Consider the following 26918-nt stretch of genomic DNA (forward strand, 5'->3'; position numbering starts at 1 on the left):
TGTATTCCCTGGATATTCACCGTCACTGGCATTGAAAGACTAGAGTATGGTGTCGCACGAGACTATATATAGGAAGGAATTCGACCATGGTATTGAGCGCTTGCGAGCAACTGTACAAATAATCCGAACAAACAAACATAGATAAATACCCGCAGGCTGCCTAACAAGTCCCGTTGTGTCTCTATCTACAACTTGGACTCCGGCACGCCGTGTTCAACAGGAGCAGCAGCAGCAACAGCAGGTGCCTCGGCCGCAACAGGGGCTGCCTCTACACCCTTATCAGCACCCCCCTTAGAACATCTAGCCAGTATCCAGTCCGCGACGTCCTTGAAGAACATCTCCTTGCCGGGGTCCGCGTGCAGTTGGTGGTAGAAGCCCTCGTAGTTCTTGAACGTAGCGTCCTCGACGCCGGGCTTCTGGCGGTCGAACCAGGCCTTGGCCTTATCGAAGCTGCAGACCAGGTCGCCGTCGCCGTGCATGTGCAGCAGGCTTCGGACCTTGGGGCTCAGCTTCGTCTTGCCCGACGACAGCGCCTCCGTGCGGTCCAGCATGCTCGCGAGCCCCTCAAGCGTGCCCGTGTCGTGCATGAGCGTGTCCTCGCGGATGCTCTGCTGGACCACGGGGTCGCGCACGACGTGCTCCGGCGGAATGGGCCGGGTGAGGTGCATGTGCGGCAGGAACCGGCCCGCGAGCCGTCCGCTGAAGACCAGCAGCCAGCTGGGCTCCTCGACGGGCGTGAAGCCGATGAAGGGCGACTCGAGAAGCCACCCGGAGACCTGCCCGATAAGGTCGTCGTAGGCGCAGTCGCTGGCGAGGGTCGCGACCTCGCCGCCGCCCATTGAGTGGCCCAGTACGAAGACGGGCACCTCGGAAGGCAGCTGTGCGCGGATGAAGGCCGCGATGTCGGCCAGCACCGTGGACGTCGGGCCCGTTAGCCCCCGCTGCGCCGGCGTTTTGACCGAGCGACCCCAGCCTCGCTGGTCGAAGCCGTAGACTGCAATGCCGGCGCGCGCCAGCGACGGGAAGAAATCATAATACCGGCCCATGTGGTCGCTGAAGCCATGCACCATGATCAGCTTGGCCTTGGGCGGCCCATCTGGCTGTGGGTAGGGCAAGGGATCATGTTAGTGGTTGATGATCATGGTCAAGAGTTTTGGATAGGTTAATTGGGTTTAGGACGAACCAGCCATGTCTTGGTATACAAATCAGCTTCCCCGATCTTCCCGACGGCGGGCACCTTGAACGTGCCTTCTGTTTCCTGCACCATGTTCCAGGGCGTTTTGCGTATCAGTCTTCGATACTATATATTAATAATGGTTGGGTTAATTGATGGAATGTGTAAGAGGGAGGATTGATCAGAATTGCTGACTAGGTCGAGGTAGGCAAACAATATTTGCTTATGAGGTTCGAGGTCCAGTTTCTGTGGAACCAGCCAGGCATGTGTACTTGGCTCTGAGCTCGTAAGGAAATAACAAATAGAATCACTGCGAATGCCCGTGAGTTCAGCCTACTGGGTGAGAATGACAGGAAATTGGACCTGGATGAGGTAAGGCTTCCAGCAAGGAGGCTCTACCGCAGCTTACTTGGTCACACCACCTGCGCCTCGTTGATTAGGCGCATCGCGAGGTCACCGCCGCAAATGGCGTTCACAAAAAAGGAGGCTACATGTGAAGAAAGTTCGCTGCTATTTCCACGAGTCAGAATAGCCGGGCTCAGAGATTCTCAAACAGCCATCTCCAATTTTGGTCACATATTCAATCGAACCTAACCCAGCACAATTGGGTATTGGCCATTTACAGATTGAGGTTCCTTTTTCATTATTACGTGATACCACCCAGAACTCTTGATTCGAAACACTACATCGAGTGGAGATCCGGGGACACTTTTTGTGTGTAGTAGTATACATCCAACAAAGGCTCTGCAACCCTTGCTGGTCTTGTCTATGCCTAATCACCCCCTGATGAAAAGCCATCTAAGGCGTTCCTGTGCTTCCTATTAGAGGGAAACCCAAATCGTTACTTCCGTGCCCCCAAAATATATGCAAACACTAGTTTCGAGTCTTGGGCTCCTCCTTGGTCTCCTCGACGGATTCCACTTCACCGCCCTCTACCTCGTCCTCCTCAAGCTCCTCCTGGATCACTTCATCTTCGAAAAGCTCACCAGGGGGCCTCCGGGGGCGAGCTTCGGGCGCCTCACTGCCCCCGCTCATTTGCCATTCCATGAGTTTGCTGAATGCACTCGAGCTGTTGGCGCTGAGCTCTGGGTAGGACCCAATTTCTGCGACGGTACCCTCGTTGGAGAGCACAATGATCTTGTCCGATCTCTTGATGGTGGACAGTCGGTGAGCGATGGAGATGGTGGTGTTGCGTCCCTTCAGCAGCTGCGCGAGAGCGGCGTTGACCAGAGTCTCAGACTCGGCATCAAGTGCCGAGGTAGCCTCGTCAAGAATCAGAATATCGGGGTCCTTGAGCAGTGCCCTGGCGATGGCAATTCGCTGCTTTTGGCCTCCGGATAACTGAGCGCCTCTTGCGCCAACCTGAGTGTCCAAACCATGAGGAAAGTCGCTGATAAACTGACAGTTGGCTTTCTGCGCAGCCGAGATGATCTCGTATCGGGAAGCGTTCGGTCTACCGTAGGCAATGTTCTCTGCAACGGTGCCAGAGAATAGGACAGGCTCTTGAGACACCATGCCAATGCGGCGGCGGAGAGACCGTACATTCATTTTCGTAATATCGACTCCGTTAATCGTGAGAGTTCCCGTAGTGGGATTGTAGAACCGGAGTAGTAAGCCGGCAACAGTACTCTTGCCACCACCCGAAGGCCCAACAATGCAAACATTGTCACCAGCGTTGATAGTGAAGTCGAGGTTGTTGAAAATGTTGACGGCTGGTCGTGTAGGATATGCGAAAGAGACGTTGGAGAAGGTAATAGGGCCCTGGGCCGATACGACCTTGACACCCTTTGTAGGCGCAATAGTCGCTTCCCTGTCCTGCAGCTCAAACAGTCGGCTGGCGGCACCGACACCCTTCATCAACTCAGAGAAGAAGCCAGATACGCCGAACAGACTAGAGCCTGTGAACGCGGTGTACATCATGAAAGATGTCAAGTCACCTAGACTCAGGAGACCTTCTCGAACATAGCCTCCACCAAACCACAGGAGAGCAAGGATAGTCATGTTACCCATCCAACCAGTCGATGCGAAGAACGTGGCACTATATCTCGACTCTTTCAGACCGAGGTTGAAGATTCGCCTGATCTGTCCGTTGTACCGATGAACCTCTTGGATTTCACCAGTGAAGGCTTGGCTCGTCTTGACATTGCCGAGCCGCTCCTCAGCGATCTTTGTTAATGTTCCGAGGTTCTTTTGGATATCTCGGCTGACCCTTCGGATTGCTCGGGCGTAGAAGAAGGCAGCAGCAGCGACAAACGGACCAGTCACGAAGATCACGGTCGTCAAACCAGGGCTAATCCAGGCCATGGCGGTTAGGCCAGCAACACCAGAGACCAGAGACCTAAGACCATCTGACACATTCTGCGTGATACTTTTGCCCACAATGATCGTGTCGGAACTCAGCCGGGAAATCAGATCGCCGACCCTGTTGGCATCGAAGAACTCCGCGTCTTGCACATATGTCTTCTTGTACAGCTGCGAACGTAGTCGGGACACTACGCGCTCGCCGGCAATGCGAAGTAGGATGATACGACCAAAGTTGGCCATTGCGCCGATTGTGAGGACAAGGCCAAATGCCGCAAAGAATTGATACAATGTCAGACCGAAGAGCCTGGTTTCCGCGAACGAATCCTTAGTGGCTTGATCCATGATCTTGCCGACAGAAAGAGGGATAGACATGGTGACTGATGACGAAATGAGGAGCAAGATGACAGCAAACCCAAGGAACTTGAGCTCAGGTCGAGCAATCTTCAAGAGTCGCCAGATCTCGCCCATGCCCCCGAAGCCTGTGCCTTTTGAATCCTTATGCTCCTTGGAGAGGCGGGCTCTCAAGTTGACCTGAGCAGCCTTCGACGCCTTCTCACTTCTTGCAAACCCTTCATGCTCAGGTAAACTTTCGTTTTCCTTGCCTTGCGCGGGAACCGGGTCGCCTGCTGCTTTGACCGTACCTGCGTTGTCTTTTTGGGAGGCATCGCTAGAAGAGAACCGGCGCAACAGCGCTATGGGAGATCCGAATGTCGTTGTATACCTCTGCGTCTGGCTATGGGAGATGTATTCGCGAGGTGCGAACGACCTGCCGAGAGGCGAGCACAACGGTGAGGGGACATATTTGGGAGCTGGTACGGAAGAAGATGAGGAGGAGACTCCTCTCTGGCCGGAATATCGGAAGACGTTGGCGGCGATATTGGAAGAAGGCAACGGAAGTTGATAGGGCGCGCCGCACTGGTGAGCCAAGCTTGCGCTGCGCTGCGGGAGCAGGGCAACGCGTCGCACCACTCCCGAAACCATGATGGAGGATTTATCGGAGGGGTGGAGATATCGTCATGGGATTCGTCGATCTTGTTGTACTATGCGGTCGCATTTTCTACGGTGACATTGGCGCAAACTGCTCTCATAAACACCACATGAAGCTGTTATGTTTTTTTGGTCCCGGATAATACTACCAAAGATCTCAGGAAAGCCTTCCCGTCGTCATCCATCAGATTGGCTCAAAATACGCTAGTGCAAAACCGCTGCACAACTTAGCCCCGAGCTGGCAGGCTGGACTTCGCAGGTAATCCAGCTTAGAGCCGAGACTGCCCCACGTGCCACCTGCTTCTATTTTCAAAAATTGCCTACCTGGTTAGGGAGGGATACTGATGAAGTATTTCAAACGGGCAAGATATCCCAAACCACAAAACCCGCCCCTGGCAATTAATGAAGTTTGGGACTTGAAGCTATCAACGGGCTGGGGCCTGCCTCTGCTCTCTTGACAAGCCTCGGTTTCCCTCCTCGACAGCCCCCGGGAGGGGGGCCGGGTGCCAAGGGCCTGGCTGATTCATGGAAATACCCGTTGAACACATGGACACAAAAGTTATGGTTGAGATCCTGAAGGCATATAATAATGTACCCCTTTTAGATGCCCCAAATCACATTTTAGTCACTCGGGCATCCTCTATCTGTAGAAAATGCGACTTATTGGGATAATAAGTAGAGTCCAATTTATACTCGAGCGTCTGACCGAAATGGAATGGTGACTTACATCAAGCCCTTCAAGAATTGTACCTGAATAGAGGTATGCCAGTATTGGGCAGTGCGCATTTGGGCGATCTGAGGTACTCCGGAAAACGTGGTCGCTATGGCGAACGTCAACCAAGTGCGAGGGGTACTTGTTAGGCTTCGTCTGTCCAGATGACTGCGCAGCCTGTCACCGAGGCAGCGGAGCCTCCCAAACTTCAAGGCGCATAAATCGTTAACAAATGCCGACTGGAGTTGGATATGAACCGTTCGCTGGCACATGGAGCCTGACGAGGATGGTGTCTCGATGCGAAACTGTGAGACCCCATCATAATCGGCTCGTTGAATGTGGACGCCCGTATTGTGTGGGTCGTGAATGTACGCTCATTGGGACAGCTTGTTCATCAGCTTACGGCCCCCTGTTGTGCTCATGGAGGCCGTATTTAAGTACTATTGGGCAAATGAGTGTTTTTACAGATCTGTATTTGGAACCTTTGTCAAATGTTTATGGGGGGCCGCCTGAATTTTGAAACATGACACCAGAACGTCGCAATGGCAAGGTGTATCGATCTGACGACCAAGAAGAAATGAAGCTTCTGGCTGCGCAGAATGCCTTAGCGGGTCGATAGTGATTTTGTGGACCGATAATTCCCTTCTAGAAAACTGCGATCAACGAGTTATGCAGCTGAAAACGGAGCCTACCCGACCAGCTGGGCGCTGAAAATATGTACATGGACACCAATCTTGCAATGTGACTCTGGCACGGCCATGTTCCAGTTGGATCTTCGATATCGCGATGCAAAGACCAGAACAAAGCGTCGCGTTGACGCGGGCAATCTAAACTTTGCGTATTTCTGGTTGCCCGCATCAATTGAGTTTGCATCTCTTCAGCCCTTCGAGCTGTCAAGCTGAATCCTAATGCGAATTTCGTGCGGTACGGGTCGCGGAGCCCACGGGCGTGCCGCCACCCGTAATAGGCACTTGAGAGGTTTTGACTGGCGCCTGAATGACGCCGAGACGGCTTTGTAAGCTTAAGTTTACCTAGTGGATGGCGGGCAGTGCAAACGTCGTGGGACAGCCGACATTATCAGTAGTATAATGTACGAGCCGAGCGCGTGTGCATCCCAATCTCTTCAACCTCAGGTCGTTTGCAGGATTCGCAACCTGACAGCTTGAGCTTACTGCAATATGGACGAGTCGTGTCTGACGAGTTGATCATGGCCGAGTGTGGAGAAGATCAAGAAGATCAACTGTATGCATATCGAGTTGTTATGGTTCAATGTTGTCATGTTGTATGTTCTGCCCACAGGCCCATTTTGGTTGGTTACCTGCCTTTCTTTGTGCGGTATATCCGTACCAGCAACCGGACATGCCACCGCAGAGGTAGGTCTCCATGGGGAAATATCGAACGGGTCCACCGATTGAACGATAGCGCGATTGATCATGCATCGCATCCTTCCACCTCTCTTCCAGGTAGGTTACGGACAAGTACTGCTGCGAACAGATGCCATGGAATCTGCGCGGCGACTCCATGGCAATGGGGTCCTCCGTATCGTATCGTACGTGCATGGTCCGAAAAGCTAAGGCGTGTCTTACATGCATCGCACGGCTGGCAGTTCGTATAACAAGGCCGGTACGAAATGAGAAAGAGGGTGGCTGTGTCATCACCTTCTAATATCGTCAGGCCCGGCCCCATCAGTTAGAGCTTTCAGTGGTTCGCTTATTTAGTCCCTGGTCAACCACATTCCTCCCGAGACCCGAGTTTTCCATGCTTGGCTCAGGCCAGAGGAGACTTGTGCTGCAAGAGGATCCAGACTGGAGGGACAGGCTGACCCAAACCCACACCCGGAGAGCCTAGCACTGAGCTCAGTACTGCCCAGGACCCTACCACCTCGTAACCAGGATCTGCAGCCAGTTGGCCAAGCGTCCAAAACACGCGCGCCTTATTATGACGCTCCCCTCTCCGTCCGAAGCATGATTCCCATCCCTCCCTGGCCTGTTGTTTCCTTGATGGCTGGCGTCTCTGACACAAATCAAGACATCATCGCCTTTCCTCCATCCCCGACACTCGTTCACCTCACAACAACAACAACAACCCGATCCGAGTCAGGTGTTTGCATTCTATACACCATCTGATTTCTCGGGGAGAATTTGCGCCTTGATCTCCTCGGTCGTTTTACTTTTTTTTCCCCTTTCGCTCTTAATCCTAATTCCCCAGTCTGTCTGTTCGGACATGTTCGGGCCCGCTCCATTCGCCGGTTTCGCCATCTAAGATTGGAATACTCACCATTTACACATTACGTCGATCAATCGAGGCCGACGACTTTACTACACGAAATAATCATCGAAGGAGGGGTTTTTTGCAGGTGGCCGCTCACTACCTTGATTCACCAGCATGGTGTCATTCGGCTCGGCACTCGTTCTTCTCTCCGCCCTGGTTGGGCTTACCACCGCCCAGGCCAACCCTCAGCCCACCAAGTTGCCGTCTCGCGTCCTGGAGTCGACGTCGCTCGTCACTTGCCAGGAGAATTCCGGTTTCCAAGCGTCCAAGTTTCACGTCATCTTCAACCCCGAGTCCGGCAAGATCAATGTGGATCTGATCGCAACGTCGTCCATCGAAGGAAATGCCGTCTTCGATGTGCAGGTCTCCGCTTACGGATATCCCATCCAGAACATGGTCGTCAACCCTTGCGATGTTGGCTTCCGTGGTCTCTGCCCTATGGTGTCGGGCAGATTTGGAGACAACCCTTTTAGCGTAGACGTTCCCGGGGATGCCCTCGGCAAGATTCCCGGAATTGCATACACATTCCCGGATCTGGACGCTAAGGTCAGAATCTTGGTTAACATGACTAGTGGTGATCGCAATGGCCAAACCGTTGCGTGCCTCGACGCTCGTATCTCCAACGGCAAGACAGTTGATTTGATCGGCGTCAAGTGGGCATCGGCCGTCGTCGCCTTCCTTGCGCTTATCTCGTCTGCTGTGATTTCTGGCCTGGGCTACACCAATGCCGCATCTCACGTTGCTGCCAACGCCGTGTCTCTTTTTGGATACTTCCAGGCCCAAGCCATGGCTGGCCTTTGTGGCATGCCGCTTCCACCTATCGTACAGGCGTAAGTGCACTTGTAACCTACCTGCTGCGACAAAGATAATGCTTTGGTCTATAGGCGATACGCTTGAGCACAGGCTAACAATCCCTTTAGATGGACCCAGGACTTCCAATGGAGTATGGGCCTTGTCAAGCTTGGCTTCATGCAAGACATCTTCACATGGTACCAGCGATCCACCGGTGGGGAAGCATCGCGACTACTCGACACGCTTCGCTCAGTGTCAGTGGCCGTTCAAAAGAAGAAGCGATCTTTGGATGAGTTTTCGGAACCTGCTGCAAAGGTCATGACCCGCGCTGCTGCTATGATGCCTCGTGCCGCAGGAAATGCCGCCCACAAGATAGCCAAGCGCGCCAATGTTGCTACCGCCTCGGGTAGTTACGTTGTCTATGGTATTCAGAGAGCCGGTTTCCAGGCCAAGATCGAGTCGACCAACATTTTCATGACCGCTCTGATCATGTTCTGCGTCATCATGGCATTGACAATCATTGCTGTTCTTGCCTGGAAAGGTCTCTGCGAAGTCCTCTTCAAGAAGAGCAACAAGTTCAGTGATTTCAGAAACGGCTGGCGTGTTGTGTTGAAGGGAATCCTTTTCCGCATCACCCTACTAGGATATCCTTTGATTGCCGTCTTTTGCCTGTGGGAGCTGACCCAGAACGACTCGCCCGCAGAGATGGTGCTTGCAGTGGCATTCTTCCTGCTCATCACTGCCAGTCTTATATGGGCCACTTGGACCGTCATGCGCATCGCGAAGCGCTCAGTGGCGCTCTTCAAGAACCCGGCCTACACCCTCTTTTCTGACCTCACAACACTCAACAAGTGGGGATTCCTGTACATCCAATATCGAGCATCAGCCTATTACTTCACCTTCCCGACCATGGGATACATCTTCCTGAAGGCCTGCTTTGTCGCTTTTGGCCAGAAGAACGGCGTAGCTCAGGCAATTGGTCTGCTTCTGATCGAGGCGGGTGCTCTCATCGCCAACTCCGTCCTGCGACCTTGGATGGACAAGACGACAAATTCGTTCAACATTGCCATATCATTCTTCAACTTCTTGAACGCCGTTTTCCTGCTTATTTTCACATCTGTCTTCGACCAGCCGCCTCTGATGACTGGAATCGTCGGCATCATGTTCTGGATCTTCAACGCGGCTTTCACTCTCATACTGCTTCTAATGATCATCATTACGACCGGTATACTTCTGTTCAAGAACAACCCCGATGCTCGATATCAATTTATGGCCGACGACCGCACTTCGTTTATGAAGTCTGGTACCAACCTGCACACTTACAATGAGCTCGATGCTCTGGCCGCCAGCGCCCGCGGTGGAGAGAAACCGAAGCCGGGGTCTGGTTTGGACCTGGACGATGATTCGTACGAGCACACGCAGCCCGACAGACTCCGCCACAACGCAAACAGTCCGAGCGAGGGTGGACGCCCGTCTATGGATGCAAGGGCGCACCAGCAACACGGTCTTCTACAACACGAAGAAGACCGTGGCGCACACAATGTTAGCCCGGGTGGCCCAGGAGTTGCAAAAACCTCCTCGTGAGTATAACCCAGTGTGGAAACATTGATAGGGATATCCTATTAACGTTGACAATGCAGCCCTTGGCAGCGTGGAGCTGGCTATGAACATTAAAACGAAATCAATGTAAAAAGGAAACAAAACGAGAAGAAAAAAACAAGAAGAAATCCTCGCACCTGTCCATATTCGTTTACATCAGCCTGTGTCGTATGCTAGCAGGCACTGCCTTCTTGTTGATGGGCATGTCCTGCATGGATCTTGATACGCCATGAGGATTAGGGGTATCTGTAATGTCCTAAGGGATTAGGCACGGCAGAGGAAAGACTAAGCTGGGCGTTTGACTATTGACGTTCAGCCACAGTCTACAGTAAATGGCTGCTTAGGCGTATTGGTAGTCACGGTAGTAGGATATCAAATTGTTCATTAAGCTTTATGATCGTAGTGACTGGGCATATTAGCAAGCAGGCAGCCAGCAAAATTCATCATACTCATGGATGGCGTTACCCGTGGCGACGGAGTAGGAGGATTATCATCATAGATTTTGGAGAAAGGAGTTCGCTTGTCAATATTCCTAGACAATAATAGGATGATTGTTGATCGGTAGTACATCTTATAAACAACATGTGTTATTATGAGCAAGACCACTGATGATGGTTATTGATTGCCTGCGCGTGCCGAAACCGGGTACGTATGTATGCATGTCACTGCAAAATTCAGAGACTGCCGCCGTCCACGAAGACTTCGCATGTATCAACACAGTCCTAGTCATCCGATCACATAATGTCATTGCCTGAGGCAGGGACTGGCCAACTTCCGGAACCCTGCCTATTCCCACATCGACACATCGTGTATGCCACTAACTTTACTGGTTCATGACATTCCTCCTCGGCGTCTTTCGGTCCCTGCTATACCAGTGATCCCTGCTATACCAATGACCATGCATTCGCAGGAGTTTATCTTGGTAGCAAAAGACACATGAATTGCTGGCAGGCGCGACAAACAAATTGGGATTACGAGAGGGAAACGACATATGGCTGTTATCAGTCAAGCGGTTACTATTACTAAGATATAGAAAAATGATGCTGCAAGGCCGCTGGACAGACTGTTCAAATTCGGTTCTTAATGCTTGCAGCATACAACCCAAATTTGCTTGCCGCTGATCTCACAAATTATGCTGCTATTCTTCCTGGGTAGCTCGAGGGCACACCCCAAAGCACCTATGACAAACTGTGCCCACCCATGTGCCAACATAAGTATGTAGGCAACCTTCCCACGCGCCATTGGGCGGAAGCCATAAACTCGTCTCAGATCCCTTCTCTCGCCCGTCACGAACTGTTGCTCTCCTTGCGGAGCATTTCCGAGACATCGGCATCGAGACCGTCGTCCTCACCCAAGTCCGGAAAGTCATCGCTCGTATCAAGCCTTCGTTTCTTAGACCCATCGGGACCTGTAGGGACTGACTTAAACTGAGACGCGAGGCTCGACAACATCTCGATTCCCGGGGCAGCGGGTGGCGGCGTTGGCTGTGGCTGATGTTCCTGAAACGCGGGTTCTTGGGAGGGGAACTCGGGCGACCATTCTGGAATAGGGGCCGCCGGAGCCTGCTGCAGTGCCGCCGCCTCGGGCTCGGGAGTAAGCTCTTCGATCTCGGGGCGGTCCGGCTCCGGCATCAAGTGGTCGTGATTTCCATTCGACGGGGCGATCTCCTCGTTAGAAGAAAGTCCCTGCATGATGGCGAACTCGACATCGGTTTTCTTCGTCTCCACCTCGACCTTGCGTCTTTGGAATGTCTGCAGTTGATCTTCTTCGGCGGACAGAGCAGCCCTATTGGAGTCCAGTATCTTCTGGAGCTCGTCAACCAGCGACTGGCGGGCCTCGACGCATTGTCCCACTGCACCCTCGGCGTTAGCGAGAGTCCTGACCAGGCCATTCAGTCTGGCGGCGTAGACAGGTGCAGATGGGACATTGGCGCCAGGCTCCATCAACTTGCTGTACTCGGAGTTGGCGGTGGTAATAGATGTTTTAGTTGATAAAAGCAGCTTGGAAACATCTGCCTGTGGTTTCGCAAGTGACGCCAGCTCTGACGGTAAAGAGGTAGAACCGCCAAAGATGGAGCCTCCAAGAGCGGGTCGTCCACTACCGCGGGCCTTCTCAAGCTCTGTATTCAATGTATAGTCAGTTGAGAGTTACTTGAGCCCTGAGAGTATAATGTTGAGTCTTACCTTGTATGCGAGCTTCTACCGCGGCTTGGATTGGCTCTTCAAAGACACCACGGTCTCTCCAGACTGCCACTACCCTCTGGATCCGTTGCTGGACCTCGGAAGGAGCTCCCTTGTAAGCCGTAGAGGCAGCTTCAGCGAGGACAGGTGCAAAGGCGACAAGGAAATCTTCCTTGTGGCGCACTTTTGATTGCTGGCAGACCTCTGCAAACCACATATGTCAGTACCCACCTTCGCAACCGCATGGCATATAGACGTGGCCAAACGAAGGAAACCAACGCTGGGAAACACATCAATTGAATGTGGACTTACCATTAGCCAGATAGATCAGGTTGAGTCTCTTATGACTGGTCGAGTCCTTGAGGCGCTGCAACCATATCTGCACAGTGCGCTCAGCATGTCGCCTAGGTAGGGTGAGGTCAGTTATTTGGCCGCATATCGAGACTAAGCGATATCAAACAGTGGTTTGGTGCTTACCTATGGAACATGATCCATTGGGCTACAGTGACTATACTGTCCTGAGTCTCGCACAGCGTCGAGAGCTTGGCAAGAACGGCGTCGTCGGTGTAGGACATGATGGTGGTGTTATGGAGATGTTACGTAGACCCGTTGTCAAGTGGTTTGTGTCCAGATTGGGAGTATGGGCGATATCAGAGGTAGGGAGTGGCGCAGTCAGACAGCAGTGGAAAGTAAAGAGCAATCCAGCAAGTGCAGTCGTGGGTCGTGTGCTGTTGCTGGTTTCTACTTGTGTGCCCGGGCCTGATATTGTTGGTTGTTTTTTGGTGTGGACTTCAGTTCAGACAGATCAAGATCAATCATCTACGTGCGGAGCTAGCTGCAACAATCTGCGCTGAGTGCCGGGTCTGAGCTAGGTAGACTGGCTGGCAAGATATTTGTGATGTTGATGTGAGCCAGCTAGAGGCGTCCACGTCCAAGTCCAAAACAGACACACACAAACACCTGACCTGGGTTTGAGTGTGTAGTAAGAAGATTGATGATGTAGGATCCTGATGCTATCAATCACCCCAACTTCACAGATTTGCAGATATTTAGATGACCGATTATTCTGATTCTGAAGGGAGGGATTGGTTGAATGGGGAAAGGCCTTCTTGATACTGGAATGAGGTTGGGAAGTTGCACCAACAAATGTCAAATGTGCTGAAGCTGGCTGGCTACGTCGATTGAATGGACGGACACACGACACACGCGCCGCAGGAGCTCCCATCCAACCTTAGCAAACAGATAGCTTGTGCTAGGGCCCAGTTTGGTCTATCTTATCACCCAATCAGTTTATCTGCCTACATGTACCGTTGCATTATTACGACTTATGCAACTCTGTGACCCGGGATAAGGAGAATTATTCGACCGACAGCTCATCGCCAATTACAGGGCCCCCTTGCTCATGCGCAATGGCAATCAACAATAGGAGCTAAGGAGGTAGGTACCTGGAGTTTGTTAGTAGGTACATGGACCCAAGCAGCTTAGGCCAAGCAACCAGTCGCAGCGGTAAACTGGCCTTGCGACGACAGCGCATTCGTGCACCTGTAGGTACCTTGTCATTCAATGCCTTGAGGTAGCAGCACCCGGAATAGTCGACCTTCATATTCAATTCAAGATTGTTCCTTCCTACCATCAACTGCCCCGATCTCCATAAGAAAGAAAGCAGGCAAATTCTATTACCTACACTTTACGTGCAACGCTCATTACAACTACTTTGTCATTCCCCCTTCCACTTTTCCACCACAGCAACCATGGCCGACAGATTCCCGTCGCTGGACGACTTCGACTCGGGTGGTAAGACACCACCACTACCTACCTCTTGAGTCCAATTCGATGCAGTACTAAACTTCCATACTACAGCCCAGACCGACGTCAAGGGAGACGCCGAATCCCCATCAGCCGACGACTTCTTAGCCCGCGAACGTGCCCTTCTCGGTGACGATGCGACGCAGTTCGCGACCAGCGGCGACTCGGCCGCTTTCCAAGACGCATCCGACGACCTGCTGGGCGGAGGTGACGATGGCGAGGGTGCCCAATTCGAGAGCCAATTTCCCGATCTCAGCGCCAGCAACGAGGTAAGCCTAGACGTAATGGACCACGAATAGCATCGCGAATACCAACTGACCGGGTCATCCTTCGAATAGCAAGTTGCCCCTGGTGGTGCGATCACTGCCCCTTCGGTAAACTACAGTTCAGGATACGCCGCCGCCACTGCCGAGGAGGAGGAAGAGCCTGAGGTCATCAAGCAATGGCGCGAGAAGCGCGACGCTGGTAATGCCAAGCGGGCCGAGCAGTTCGCCGCCCAGAAGGCTGAGACCGTCAAGGAGGCCCAGCAGAACATCGACGACTTCTATGAGAACTACAACAACAAGAAGGAGAAGACTGTTTCCCAGACGCGCAAGGACGCCGAGCAATTCATGGCCAGCAGGGACGACACCACCTCGGGCGGCACCAGCTGGGAGCGCATCTCCAAACTGGTTGATGTAAGCGGGAAGGGCCAGAAGGGAGGTGCTTCTGGTTCGGGCAAGGAGCGCTTCCGCGAGATGCTGATGAGCTTGCGAAAGGACGAAAAGGCACCTGGCGCCGAGGGCTACTAACGCCCCTGAGATCAATGCTGATGCTGATGCTGCACGTATTCGACTTCACCAGTCCGAGGAATGATCTTGTTGGCATTTGGCCTGGATCATGCGGATCATCTTTCTTGACTTGACCAAGTCATCACCCTGTATTTTAGATACACCTACAGTTGGTGGAGAATTCATTTAGTAGTGCAGGCGTAATGAGATATGGCTCGGATGTTACATGCACAAGTTGGTCGCGAGGTCGATGCTACGTTTGATACAAGGTATGACTTAAGACATATGATTCGTTCGTGTGATTGTAGTCTATTTGGTCCTCCTATCGACACAGAACAGTCGCCTCTTGTCGCTTCTTCTGCAACCCAGAACCCTCTATGCACATATTCTATGCGAACCTGCTCTAGTTCTTGCCGAACCAGGTGTTGTAACCGGCAGCCTTGCGGCCCATCATGTACAAGGTGGCTATGTTCGCAATTAGTACCAAATGCCAATCTTGTTTCGGAGCGTTGGGACATACCGCCGAAGGTACCCCAAAGGGCGGCCTGGTAGGGAAGGAACATGATGCTGCTTCGGGAGCCCTAATTATTGTGTCAACCTGCGTGTTCTTTTTCGCACATTGGCGGTTCGCGGCATCTGAATGCGCGCGTATATATAACGTACAATCCTCCAGAGACGGGTGTGCTGCTTGTAGGCAGACTGATAGAACTTCTGGTGCTCGGGCACACGGTTGGGAGCGTCGACCATACTATGAAGCGACTTGGGTCAGCCTGGGAACGTGACAATGTTGAAGAAGGTCTTCGAGGTAGCCGAGGGTGAGGACCACGGTCGGGCGGCTACGATTTCGCAGAGTCGGCGACGGCGAGACCGGGTTGGGCCATTGGGCTTTAAATCTTCGATGGACCAATTGAGCGTAGGGGATTCTTGCTACTCACCCCATCTTGACGGTTGTTGCGGTGGTGTGTGACTGGAGGGGGGTTTAATTCGGCGATTGAAGGTGGTTGTTGCTATGAGCTGCTATCGAGAGAGCTTGAATCACTGAACTCGAAGTGGTTCGATGGGCCCACTTCCGCTGAATGACTAAGCTGAGAGAATAGCCGAGTTGTTACCGGCGAGGCCATCCAGCTGATTACTTAAGGAAGGGACCAAAATGACGGCAGGCAAGGCTTGGCGTATTCCAAAAAGAAGCGACAGGGGTGTGTGCTAAGGATAGCAGCTAGCGCCAATTGCAGTTCGCTGTAAATCCAAATTTTTGGTTAGAGCTCCAACCTGGCCCTGCAAGCGATTTGACTTGCAGAGACACGACAACGCACCGCTTTCCTTCCTTTGTTTATTCCACGGAGTATGTGATGATAGCTGCGTGATCAAGATCTGGTTCCACGCCCGGTGGCACACGTAATGGGACGCAGTAATGCGATCGGTGAACCAAACCCTTCGAGATGTGAAGCTTCGACGTCCAGTTCACAGCTTGCAGCCAACCCGCCACCATACACCACTTCCACGTCTGGTGCGACCAGTTTACCGCCACCATGATGCACTCTCGACACCATGGAAGCGGAATCTTGCGACAGCACCGGCGACGCTGGATCTGACCGTGCTCGGACCGTCTCCCTCGCCCAGCGACAGACTTGCTTCCCGAAGTATAAACCCCAACGACATCAGCAGCTCATTGCAGCAAAGCGCATCGTTTGGGAAATGGCAGTGGCTTTCACTAAAGCCTGATCGGCTGGCCATAGAGTCGGACTTTTCCCGGACTGGGCCGGCCAAGAAATACAGCTGGCCATTGCAGGTAGACAACCTCGAGAACCAGAACGACTTCGGACTATGGTACTGCCTCCTGGACTATCTTCAGAGGCGTCACGGCGATGAGGGTGTCTACAGATTGTGGAATGGCATGTGGGGTCGCAAAACACTCTACAAGACCGACAAGGCGTCGGCAGTAGTGTTCTGGCAGACTATCCTTGAGACGGCCCTCCGGTACGACAATGAGCAATTCCTCGATAATATCTTTGTCTATGCGGAGTGGATGAAGAAAGTCCACAATAGCGAATGGCCGAACCTCTACATGGGCATTGTGTCACACTACCTACGCTCACACCAACATAACAAGGCCATTCAATGGCATTTGCGCCTCATCACCAGTTTCCGGCCTCCCTCGAGCGAGTTTATTAGCCTGATAAAGCAATACTGCACCGACGAGGTTCTCAGTGAGTCGGGGACACTTCCACGCTTATATACCACAAGTCATGAGCGACGGTTATACGACTCGGTGGTGCCTTATTTGTATGCCCATGGTTGTTCTCGGTTGGCACGGCTGTGGCACAAAACGTGCTTGCGCGTTGGGGATGGGCCAACACTCTATGCACCGGCTAGACCATTCCTGAGATATTTTGCGGGCTACTTTCCCGAGAACCTGGAACTGTGGTCCGAAACGGAACTGGCTGCCATGAGTACATTGGACCAGCACAGCTCCCAGCAGAAAGCGGACGATGCTGAGGACGGCGAATCTGAGCAGCTCGAAGTTTCCCGAGAGTTCATGAACCGCGTCCATGGGAGCACGTTTGGGTTTACTTCCAAATCATACAATGACAGGCTCGGTGCTCGGTGGTTTGCCAGCTCCTGGGTTAGCCTCGATACCGCCATCTCTGTCATTTCGGCTTTGGGCATTCAGAAAATTGGGCCCCTCTCACTACAATCGATTGCTCTGAGGGATCCAACCCCGGAAGTCGTTTTGAAGAGGATTGGCCATCTCCGAGATCTGGGCATTTTACTCCCTGACACAAATTATGTGAAGTCGATACAATATCTTGCCAAGATTCACGACACTGAGCTTCTCCTGGACCTCCTCCAATGCGATCTGCATCCGGAAGTCTTCGACGACATAGAGCTGCATTCCAAGTTGATGGACTCTAGTAGAGCGTCTGGCGATATACGAACCTATAACTTGTTGCTTGCCACCAGGCTTGCCACTTTTGCCAGTTCAAGTCATGCCTTCGCGAACAAAATGTTGGAGATTTCTCTTGTTATAGAGGATCACAGGAACATTATACGTGTCCTCAGCGATATGTATTACTGGAGAATTAGCTTGAAACCAAGCCATGTGAGGAAGCTGATTAATATGATGAAAGACAATGCGCCTTTGCATCCCTTCGATGAGGATAAGCAACATATCCCACATCGTCGCTCAAATAGCCTGCCGTCACCTGACGATGCGAGATTCTGCCAGGCCTTGCTATGGACACTGCGCCGGATGGATGTTCCAATTCCTGCCAGTGTCAACAAGCAACTCATTATTTCCCTTGGTCGCCAGGGCAAGATGCAGCTACTTCTTCCGATGATGCGCGATGTCATTAACTACTATACGAAGTGGCGCGGTGCTCGGCCTGGTTTTATACCCGTCTCTGTTCGTGATTTGCCCCAGGCCATGACTCGGCCGCTTCATGGTGTACCGAAACTCTTGGGTGTCTACATACCAATAGACACACCGGCTTCGAGGCCTAATCACCCACTCACGCAGATCTTTACTCCCTGGATTATATCGTCGTTGATCCGGTGGTCATTCCGCAAGATTCCGGATGGCGATGCCACAGCCCCTTTGCTACAGCTGCAACAGAAGCGCCTATCCCGCGGTTTCGAGTTTGTCCGTGTCCTCTCCGTCGTGCGCACGTTGAAGGACGTCGGCGTCAAGATCGAGGAGGAAAACGTTCAAAAGGCCATCATCCTTCGACTCGCTGAGTTGTACGGCAGGGTGGAGCCCATGAAGAAGTCGACGAAGTCGGTGCGGCATCGGAATCAACTGAGCTTGGCTCAGGTCAAGGAGCTATGCGACCAGGCCTGGGGGGATGAGGAGCAGCCGCTACTTCCCAGTCTCGAGGAAGTGCAACGGAGAATCCGGAAGCTGGATGTGTATAATGAGAACCGGAACGATGAGCTGTGGGCAAATGTCGAACATCGCATAAGAAGAAGACAGGTGCTCCGACGCAGCAGGCCAGTCCATCATAATAATGTACCATTTTAGAAAATATACCCCTACTTTATGCTTCTGAACCAGTATGTATGTATATTGCTCTGCCAAGTACCCCACCTCCACCTTACCCCCTTGCCCCCTTGCGAAGAAAAGCTGAAAGGCTTAAGGCAAATGCCTATGTGACGAAAAGAGGTCCCTCTGGCTACTGTGCTTCACATCGAGATCTTTTGCGGCCACCGCCTCCATTATTAATAGTTTTGGGTCCCATGGATTGACATGACCGCGCGGCTGCGTACCTTGGCTCATATGGGATTTGTCAGGATGGTGACTAGGAGGAATTGGTAGGTGGTGGTGGTGTTCAAACGATGAAGATGAAGATGTCGTGGAGCCTGGCTGCTCTTCGACACATACAGGGGGAGGTTCCGCTTAAGCAAAGCAAATATCATTTCTTGGGGTTCACTCCGCTCCTCTCGGGCAAAAGTTTCCTGCAGCAAGAATCTCGAGTCCCACAAGGCTCAAAAAGTACTACGTGGGGGTCTGTTTTCCGTTGTCATCTGCCCTGGAAGCGATCCTATTGGCTGTTGGGCGGCTGAATCACCTGGGGGTCAAGAGATCGCGCTTACTCACGCCACCGACTGACTGGTTGGGGGGTGTTTAGCTATAAGGGCTGGCTGCAGAGCGGCACAGTGCCTGCCGGATCTCGCGACGCCTTCCTCGGATCCGGCAACGCTGTGTCTCGGGGGGAAGGGACACATCCCTCCCCTGGTGTTTCCACTATAAGCAGGAGCGCGCGTGTTCCGGTTTTCTGCCAAGGGCATTTCCTTCCCATCAGTCTTAGCGACCGACCAGGTTTGATCCGTGTCATCATACTCCCATCATGCTTCTGTAATGGGCGTTCGTATGGTGTTGGTTTGGGCCATTTAGAGGGGGGGGAAAGCTCGATCAGACCGTGGCCAAGTGCATTCCTGCTACCTGCAGAGCCGCATTCTGCTCTCCCGTCCCCCTCGTCGCGGTTGTTTCCCCGATGACACGGCATCATCGCTTGCTTCTCAAAAGCAATCTGAGACTCTGCCGTGTCCTTCTCGCAATCCGCGTCCAGCTTCGGTCCCTCGAGATGGCCAAGGAGAGCAGGGCGGAAAGGGATGAGGGCGGTGATGTATAAAGTCACCATGTCCTCGGTGTGGTGGATTACAGAGATTCCGTCAGATAGCTGGAAGTAACAAGAATTGAAGACATAACTTGATGTTCACAGTGTTTCCTTTCTCCCCCTCCCTTTCTTATTCCCCTTGTGTGTGAATACGGGCGTGTGACAATGTCTTCAACAATGTGTCAGAAGGACGGGTAGGTCAATATTCGATCTGTCGGGAAGGGCATATCTCGATGCTGGTGTACTAATGTTATATATATCGTGATCCTTCTAGGCAATTCCCACGAAAGCGCTCTCACAAGATATCCAGAATGACCTCCTCTTCCTCCAGCTCTGTAATGAAGAACAAGATTAGCAGCAAGAGCAAGAACAAGCCGAAACGTGATTCGACCAAGAGCCCCTGCCTCCGTGCATATCTTCAACAATCGCCTACCAAGGAAAACAGGCTCATTGCCAAGTCAGATGCAGTGTCTGCAGCGGAGAAGGCGTCTGCTGTGAGCTCCAAATCTTCAGTGGAGAAGATGAGCATGAATATCGAGAAGATCATGGCGCCTTTTGAGAAATGAGGATACAGGGGTTGGTGGACGGGCGTGTGCAGGGGCTCGCCAATGCAGTCGACATGCGTCAAAAGGCGACGGGGAAGGCAACCGAACTAGCACTTCAGCTATATTAGATCCTGTTTACTGCTGCACCAAGACGGTGGTATGGATTTATCAGGTACATAGCCAGCATACCCGGTCATAGGGCTCGACGGATGTAGCAAACTCTTGCCCCTGCCCGATGAATTCATATCAGACATCTTCCGACCAGACCCATGATTGGGGATGTATTCGCTATTGTTTCTTTTCCAGGAAGGAATGTTGATCCCATCGCATACCATGTCATTAGAAAGTAGGTACACAATACTTATCGAGACAGATGCTTGATGACAGGAGTCGACAAATGCGTGGCATAAGGAGTTGCCGTCAGCTGTCGGCGTCTAGATCAGATAACCCCCACGCTTTTCTCAGCAAGCGCAGACTGATGGGCCCAGCCAAGTACATACAGATGACATGTCTCAGGCCGATATCCAACATGCGCATATGCATTGGCAAAGACCCTGGCAGTCTGGGCCAATAGCGCGAACTCGCGTTACACAAGGAGCGCCACCAGTCTCTGCAGACCTACCACTTCCCTCCTGGAGAAGAGCCGAGCCATTGCGTATGCCCAGCTGATTCGACAGTATGCATCTGTCTAAATTAGGCTGACCCTTTTCTTTCTTTCTTTCTTTTTCGTCTCTTCCCCCTCCTCGCCCTCACCTTGGCTCCAAAGAAAAGCCGTTGACACATGAACCCTTCCACTCATACCAAGAGCAGCCCCATCCTCGCTGCGCGGCGCTATGCCCACGCCAGCCCTCAGCAAGTCACGCGTGCGAATCCTCAAACCTTCGTTGCCGAATAAGCGGGCGGCGGACGCAGCGGAAAGTCATTAGTGGAAAGTGCCACCAGACTCTGACGGGATATATCTGATCCCTCCCACCCCTGTAGGACACCCAGAGGCATTGGCACACCTGTCCAAGTAACCAGTCTACTCGCTGGGCGCCCTCTGTGCCAAGAAGAAGCTACCAGGACTCAGTGTTGTGCGAAGTCCAGGTATCGGGTTGAATATGCGCGTGCTTGCATCGTGAGCCGGCGGGAAGTAATACGAGCGCCGCCCTGACGGTGGTGCTTCTGCCCACTCCCCTCGTACCCGGGGAAGTTCCCGCTCCAATCAATATCACCGCGGGGGGTAGGCGCATCGAGCTGCTCGGATAGCTGTCGATATAGTGCCCATCCAACAGTCGGTGAAGTAGTCCTGAAACCTCCACGATGATTTAAACCCCCCAAACATCCCTGATCCGACTTATAAGCCAGCACGACCGCTGAGGTTGCCTATGAAGAACCATGACGAAACGACGATACCCTAGATGGCTAGCAGGTGGCTGAAGATCGCCCAAGCCTCAGGATGCGACGACCTATCTTGCAGTCAACCACGATATACTACCTCACTTAATGACTTACCTCCCAGGTGAGACACATGTACAATTGTCACATCGAGCTCCCATACACCGCGACTCACCTGCTGGCGATCAGGCTTCTTTGACAATGATTTGAAGTCGACCTACAAAGTACAAGCTAGGACTACCGAAGCTATCTCGTGATGCCCAAACCGAACACGTGCATCGTCGGCGACCCGGTCAGCGACGGAGACGACCCAGTTGGTCGGATCCTCACCGGTATCTGCCTCCCAGCCAGTGTCCTGATTACGCGGAAGGGCCTAGTAGGGATGGATTGTACAAGGGGCTCACCGAGGCCACCCGAAGTTCTGGCAAGTGGCTTCCCAGCTTGACTGCAGCATCAGTAACAGCCCAGAGGAGGTCAAACTCCCACGAAGATGGGTGCACTTGAAAACAGGCACGAAAGTGCAGTGCAACCACGACAAGAGGGGAACTTGGAAGCAGCAGTGAAGAATCTTTGTTGTAGGATCGTCGGCTTGTGGGGTGGGTTCGGGCAAGCGATCGGGTTGCCGAGGTGGTATGCCGAGGCGACATGCTGCAGTAGCTGTCACGACAATGACATGGCCTGGCATAATCAATTGGAGCGAGCGTCATTTACCCGTGCCGATCCGATGCATTCATCCGGGACCCTCCCTGTCTGCTCTACATACATATTTGCAAGAGCTGCACGGAATTCTTCGAGGTTCGTGAAACAATCAACGGCATGGACTTGAAATGAATACCGACTTCAAGTGCGCAAGTGTATGGCACCTTTGGTTTCCGCCATCATTCCGCGCAACCGCAACCCCAGCGGACATTAGTGTCTGTGTGCGGAGACCGGTTGGGGAAGCTGCGGGGGAGCATTCGCGGGGAGGTTCTCACTCAGGCCCACCCAGACAGATAACACCCAACAGTAAGCGTGGTCGGAGAGGGTGGGTGTGGGTTTCGTTCAGTTCCGTGTCGATGCCAATATCAATTGATGGCAGTAAAAGATGCGCAGTGTGCTTGGTTCCTTTCCCGTCTTGTGTTTTCTTCTTCTCGTTCCCGCGTCTCTCATTCGCTGTCATTTCAAAGTCAAGGTGGCTGGGCGTTGTCCTAGCATCATCTCTATCAATAGACGATAGCAACACAGTACCACGCATCGCATTGCTGACCACCATAAGTGTGTGATCTCGTCCTCTATTCGCGGAACCGTCGGATCCGGACTTCTTTTGGCGATAAGTGTACACGTTCATATCCTTGAACCATAACCAAGGATCGTATTGTATTCCCATCAGATCACTGGGATCACGGGATATATCCGACGACGACGACACCATGGCGGAAGTTGTACCGCGGAAGCTCTGGGAGCATCCAAACCCTCGGGACACGGAAATGTACAAGTTCATGCAGGAGGTTAACCGGAAGCACAACCTCAACCTCCAGGTAATTCTTCAGATACATATACTGCTCCAGCTCTACTTAGGCGCAGCTGCTGACCTCCTTTCCGCTAGACATTCTGGGACTTGTATCAGTTCTCCATCCACAAGCGGTCCGATTTCTGGTCCGACGTGCTGAGCTACTCGTCCGTCATCTACACGGGCTCGTACCGGCGCGCCGTCGACGAGAGCCGGCCCATCGACACCGTCCCGCACTGGTTCGAGGGGGTCCAACTCAACTTCGCCGAGAACCTGCTGTGGTCGCGCAGCAGCCGGGCCGACCCCACCGACCACCATGGCACCGTCGGCAAGGAGGACGCCAAGATCGCCGCCACCGAGGTCCGCGAGGGCAACTCGGAGACCCGCCAGATGACCTGGCGCATGTTCCGCAAGCTGACGGCCACCTACGCCGCCGCCCTGCACGCCGGCGGCGTCCGCAAGGGGGACCGCGTCGTCATCGTCGCCGCAAACAGCATCGAGACGCTCGTTGTGTTTGCTGCAACCGCCTGGCTCGGCGCCATCTTCAGCAGCTCCTCCACCGACATGGGCGTCGAGGGTATCTTGCAACGCACAGTCCAGATTAACCCTCATGTAAGTGCTGCTGTTCTTGATAATAGCTGCTTTCTGTGTTAGGTATGTATGTGGAAGCTAATCAAGCAAACGTTGGCAGTACATTTTCATGGACGATGCCGCGCTTTACAACGGCAAGCGAGTCGACCTTCGCGAGAAAATGACGAAAATCGAAGCAGGGATGAAGGGATGCGATCTCTTTAAGGGAATCGTCTCTATCCGCCGGTTCCAGGATCCGCTGGACATCAGCAAGGTCCCACGGGCCCAGACCCTGGATGACTTCCTCCAGAAACGCGGCCCTCAGCCGCCGCCCATCGAGAGAGTCGCCTTTCATGATCCGTTCCTCATCTGCTACTCCTCGGGCACCACGGGCATCCCAAAGGCCATCACGCACTCGGTGGGCGGCGTAGTGCTTAACTTCTTCAAGGAGGGCATGCTGCACGAGGGCGTGACCGCGGATTCGGTTGGGCTCCAGTACACCACCACCGGCTGGATCATGTACCTCTCGAGTATCGGGTACCTCATCGCCGGAGCCAGGGTGGTGCTCTACGATGGGTCCCCATTCCAGCCCGACCTGCAGACCTTCGTCAAGCTGGTCGGCGACCAGAAGGTCACCAAGCTGGGCATCAGCCCGAGATGGATGCACGAGCTTGCCAAGGCAGGCATATCGCCCCGGGAGCTTACCGACCTGTCGAATTTGCGCATCGTCACCTCCACTGGTATGGTCTTGTCGGACCAGCTCTTTCAATGGTTTTACGAAAAGGGGTTCCCCGCACACACGCAGCTTGGCAACATATCCGGGGGTACCGATATTGTACGTACCACCTACATGCTTCTTACCTACGAGAAAACTCGAGAGTCCACTAATGAAATTAATAGGCTGGCTGTTTCGGCATCTGCAACCCTTTAACACCCGTCTATGTAGGTGGAACGCAGGGGCCAAGTCTGGGGACAGAAATCGCTATCTACGACTCCATGCTGCCCAACGGTCCCGGCAAGAAAGTACCTGACGGAACACCGGGCGAGCTCGTGGCCATCTCTTCGTTCCCAAACGTGCCCGTCTGCCTCTGGGGTGACAAGACCCCGGTAGGTGTCAAGGGATCCCGGTACCATGCGGCCTATTTTGGCCGCTTCGACCACGTGTGGGCGCACGGCGATTTCGTCGTGATCCACCCGACCACCAAGAACCTGACCTTTATGGGCCGCGCCGACGGAGTCCTCAACCCCAGCGGTGTCCGCTTCGGCTCCGCCGAAGTCTACTCGGTCCTCGAGAAGCACTTTGCCGACCGCATCGCCGACTCGGTCTGCGTCGGGCAGCGGCGGCCTCAGGACGCTGACGAGAGCGTCATGCTCTTCTTGCTCATGCGGCCCGGTCAGAAGTTCGACAAGAAGCTCGTCTACGATGTGAAAGAGGCCATCAAGCGAGACTTGTCGAAGCGGCATGTGCCCAAGTACATCTTTGAGACGCCCGAGATTCCCGTAAGTCTGGTTTGAACACTTGTGTCGGCTATGGGTACTAATATCGTGATAGACGACGATAAATATGAAGAAGGTCGAGTTGCCGGTCAAACAGATAGTCTCGGGTCAGATCATCAAGCCAAGCGGTACGCTCTTGAACCCCCAGAGCTTGGACTTTTACTACCAATTCGCCAAGGACGAGGTTCTGAAGGCTGGAAGGGAGAAGCTGTAGCGAGTCGGGCGTAAATGTTGCAATATAGATACCGCTTGTTGGTTTAGTGTAGGTGAATGCTGAACTACATCGTCGGATGGTAGCGAAAAGGTTGAATTTAGCATCAAATGTACTGGGCGCTTAAGTGATAGAAATATTGATTTACAGTCCAGCATCCCTGCTTCAATCTCACAAAGCTCAACCATATCATGTGGGAACCTTCATGGCGACCCCTTTCCCCTCTTCCCCCTCGAATCTGCCCCCCTTCAAGCCAAACCGATACCCCATCCGCGCCGCGACGCCCACCAGGCTCCCCACGCTGACGGCGCCCAGGACGCCGACCCAGGAGGGCCCCGGCCGCACGGCCCGCGCCGCCACCGCGGCCGCCCCCGCGGCCATGCCCCCGTACGTCCAGTCGTCCGTCTCGAGCTGGCCCCGGTGCTCCAGGAGCCGCCAGCTGCGGTCCTGCCACTCGATCTCGTCGCGGCCCCACATGCGCGCCGCGGTCCCGAGACCGACGATGCCCAGGGTCCAGAGGGTGGTGACGCCCGTCGAGCGGAAGAAGCGCTGCTGGAACGGGGAGGCTGTCGCGATTGTTGCTGGTTTCGGTTTGGAGGAGGATGAGGAGGAGGGGAGGATAAGCGGGAGCAGGCCTTGCCGTACGCCGTACATGCCCGCGCCGAGCACAGCGCCCGTCGTTACGGCCCGGGTCAGGATGTGGACGGTTAGGATGGTGTGGGAGAGGGGTTGGTCTTCGGCGTAGGCTGTGTGGGGGAAGTAGCGGGACATTTTTGTTGGGGTTGGTCGCTTGCTTGCCCTTTTTTGAAAATGGATTCCTTCGTAGGTGTGCTTTGGAGTGAAAGGGGCCCGTTGGACATGAAGGCGAGTTACCTGATGAAGCCCCAACTCTTGACTATGCGTAAGGCCTCAGAGAACAAGGGAAATAAGGCGACTGGCTCACGCGCCTTCTCGAGCTTGGTATGGCGAGTTGTCTGTATGTCTGCCGTGGTGGATGAAATCTGGCAATTTACTGTTCGAAGCGAATGACTAAGTGAGATACCAAGCCAAGATTCCGTTGCTTCTCTTATATATATGCTGACAGCGTACGATAGCGGGGACACGCGGGAGAAATGCTTGTCACATCTTCCCGAGGAGCAAGGGTGTGGGTGAGTGGAGAATGCGAATGCGAGCTGGGGCGCCCCGGCGCCCCAGTAGTTCTTCGGGCCCGGGGTTATTCACAAAAGCCCACTACTCATCACATACGGCCATATTCATGCGAAATCGTGTGGTTCCCCCCTTAACAGCGATACTTCAATTTCTTAGATGAGTAGACACACAGGCAACTTCCGCCTAGCCTGCATTCGCCCGAGACAAGCGAGCGACAACATATCAAATGTGAGAATATAGACAGATCCCCATCAGCACTCTCGGCTGAGAATGTACGCTAAGTCATGTCTAGCTTAGGTGCTTTATCGTCTATTACCGGTAGTGCTGACCCTGACCCATGGGCTGTTCAGCTTGAGTTGATTGTTGGACTG

The 26918-nt window shown here is 53.3% G+C and overlaps 11 protein-coding genes across 11 annotated transcripts; 5 read left to right on the forward strand and 6 right to left on the reverse strand.

Moving 5' to 3' along the window:
* Nucleotides 1-185: 185 nt before the first annotated feature.
* On the reverse strand, nucleotides 186-1267 carry PG985_013908 (alpha beta protein; the record flags this gene model as incomplete). Its single annotated transcript, XM_066833674.1, has 2 exons — nucleotides 186-1100; nucleotides 1184-1267. 2 exons carry the CDS (start codon nucleotides 1265-1267, stop codon nucleotides 186-188), a joined length of 999 nt encoding a protein of 332 aa, XP_066678414.1.
* Nucleotides 1268-2047: 780 nt separating this feature from the next.
* On the reverse strand, nucleotides 2048-4459 carry PG985_013909 (ATP-dependent permease MDL2- mitochondrial; the record flags this gene model as incomplete). The annotated part of the gene is made up of 1 exon (XM_066833675.1): nucleotides 2048-4459. The coding sequence occupies one exon, from the start codon at nucleotides 4457-4459 to the stop codon at nucleotides 2048-2050; it is 2412 nt and encodes an 803-aa protein (XP_066678415.1).
* Nucleotides 4460-7562: 3103 nt separating this feature from the next.
* Nucleotides 7563-9914, forward strand: PG985_013910 (calcium spray protein; the record flags this gene model as incomplete). The annotated part of the gene is made up of 3 exons (XM_066833676.1): nucleotides 7563-8278; nucleotides 8369-9820; nucleotides 9881-9914. The coding sequence occupies 3 exons, from the start codon at nucleotides 7563-7565 to the stop codon at nucleotides 9912-9914; spliced, it is 2202 nt and encodes a 733-aa protein (XP_066678416.1).
* A 1211-nt stretch (nucleotides 9915-11125) lies between these two features.
* Nucleotides 11126-12594, reverse strand: PG985_013911 (uncharacterized protein; the record flags this gene model as incomplete). Its single annotated transcript, XM_066833677.1, has 4 exons — nucleotides 11126-11958; nucleotides 12023-12223; nucleotides 12332-12423; nucleotides 12497-12594. 4 exons carry the CDS (start codon nucleotides 12592-12594, stop codon nucleotides 11126-11128), a joined length of 1224 nt encoding a protein of 407 aa, XP_066678417.1.
* Nucleotides 12595-13770: 1176 nt separating this feature from the next.
* PG985_013912 (clathrin light chain) lies at nucleotides 13771-14616 on the forward strand (the record flags this gene model as incomplete). Its single annotated transcript, XM_066833678.1, has 3 exons — nucleotides 13771-13813; nucleotides 13880-14094; nucleotides 14164-14616. 3 exons carry the CDS (start codon nucleotides 13771-13773, stop codon nucleotides 14614-14616), a joined length of 711 nt encoding a protein of 236 aa, XP_066678418.1.
* Nucleotides 14617-14998: 382 nt separating this feature from the next.
* On the reverse strand, nucleotides 14999-15342 carry PG985_013913 (uncharacterized protein; the record flags this gene model as incomplete). The annotated part of the gene is made up of 3 exons (XM_066833679.1): nucleotides 14999-15060; nucleotides 15116-15176; nucleotides 15259-15342. The coding sequence occupies 3 exons, from the start codon at nucleotides 15340-15342 to the stop codon at nucleotides 14999-15001; spliced, it is 207 nt and encodes a 68-aa protein (XP_066678419.1).
* A 664-nt stretch (nucleotides 15343-16006) lies between these two features.
* On the forward strand, nucleotides 16007-18613 carry PG985_013914 (uncharacterized protein; the record flags this gene model as incomplete). Its single annotated transcript, XM_066833680.1, has 1 exon — nucleotides 16007-18613. The coding sequence occupies one exon, from the start codon at nucleotides 16007-16009 to the stop codon at nucleotides 18611-18613; it is 2607 nt and encodes an 868-aa protein (XP_066678420.1).
* A 1407-nt stretch (nucleotides 18614-20020) lies between these two features.
* Nucleotides 20021-20275, forward strand: PG985_013915 (uncharacterized protein; the record flags this gene model as incomplete). Its single annotated transcript, XM_066833681.1, has 1 exon — nucleotides 20021-20275. The coding sequence occupies one exon, from the start codon at nucleotides 20021-20023 to the stop codon at nucleotides 20273-20275; it is 255 nt and encodes an 84-aa protein (XP_066678421.1).
* A 2326-nt stretch (nucleotides 20276-22601) lies between these two features.
* Nucleotides 22602-23042, reverse strand: PG985_013916 (uncharacterized protein; the record flags this gene model as incomplete). The annotated part of the gene is made up of 1 exon (XM_066833682.1): nucleotides 22602-23042. One exon carries the CDS (start codon nucleotides 23040-23042, stop codon nucleotides 22602-22604), a length of 441 nt encoding a protein of 146 aa, XP_066678422.1.
* Nucleotides 23041-25401, forward strand: PG985_013917 (Acetoacetate-CoA ligase; the record flags this gene model as incomplete). The annotated part of the gene is made up of 5 exons (XM_066833683.1): nucleotides 23041-23148; nucleotides 23217-23732; nucleotides 23812-24525; nucleotides 24591-25190; nucleotides 25243-25401. 5 exons carry the CDS (start codon nucleotides 23041-23043, stop codon nucleotides 25399-25401), a joined length of 2097 nt encoding a protein of 698 aa, XP_066678423.1.
* Nucleotides 25402-25587: 186 nt separating this feature from the next.
* On the reverse strand, nucleotides 25588-26169 carry PG985_013918 (uncharacterized protein; the record flags this gene model as incomplete). Its single annotated transcript, XM_066833684.1, has 1 exon — nucleotides 25588-26169. The coding sequence occupies one exon, from the start codon at nucleotides 26167-26169 to the stop codon at nucleotides 25588-25590; it is 582 nt and encodes a 193-aa protein (XP_066678424.1).
* Between the last annotated feature and the right edge of the window lie 749 nt (nucleotides 26170-26918).

Source organism: Apiospora marii (assembly GCF_038362585.1).
Source record: "Apiospora marii strain CBS 49790 chromosome Unknown utg000011l_segment0_segment0, whole genome shotgun sequence".
NCBI classification, from domain to species: domain Eukaryota; kingdom Fungi; phylum Ascomycota; class Sordariomycetes; order Amphisphaeriales; family Apiosporaceae; genus Apiospora; species Apiospora marii.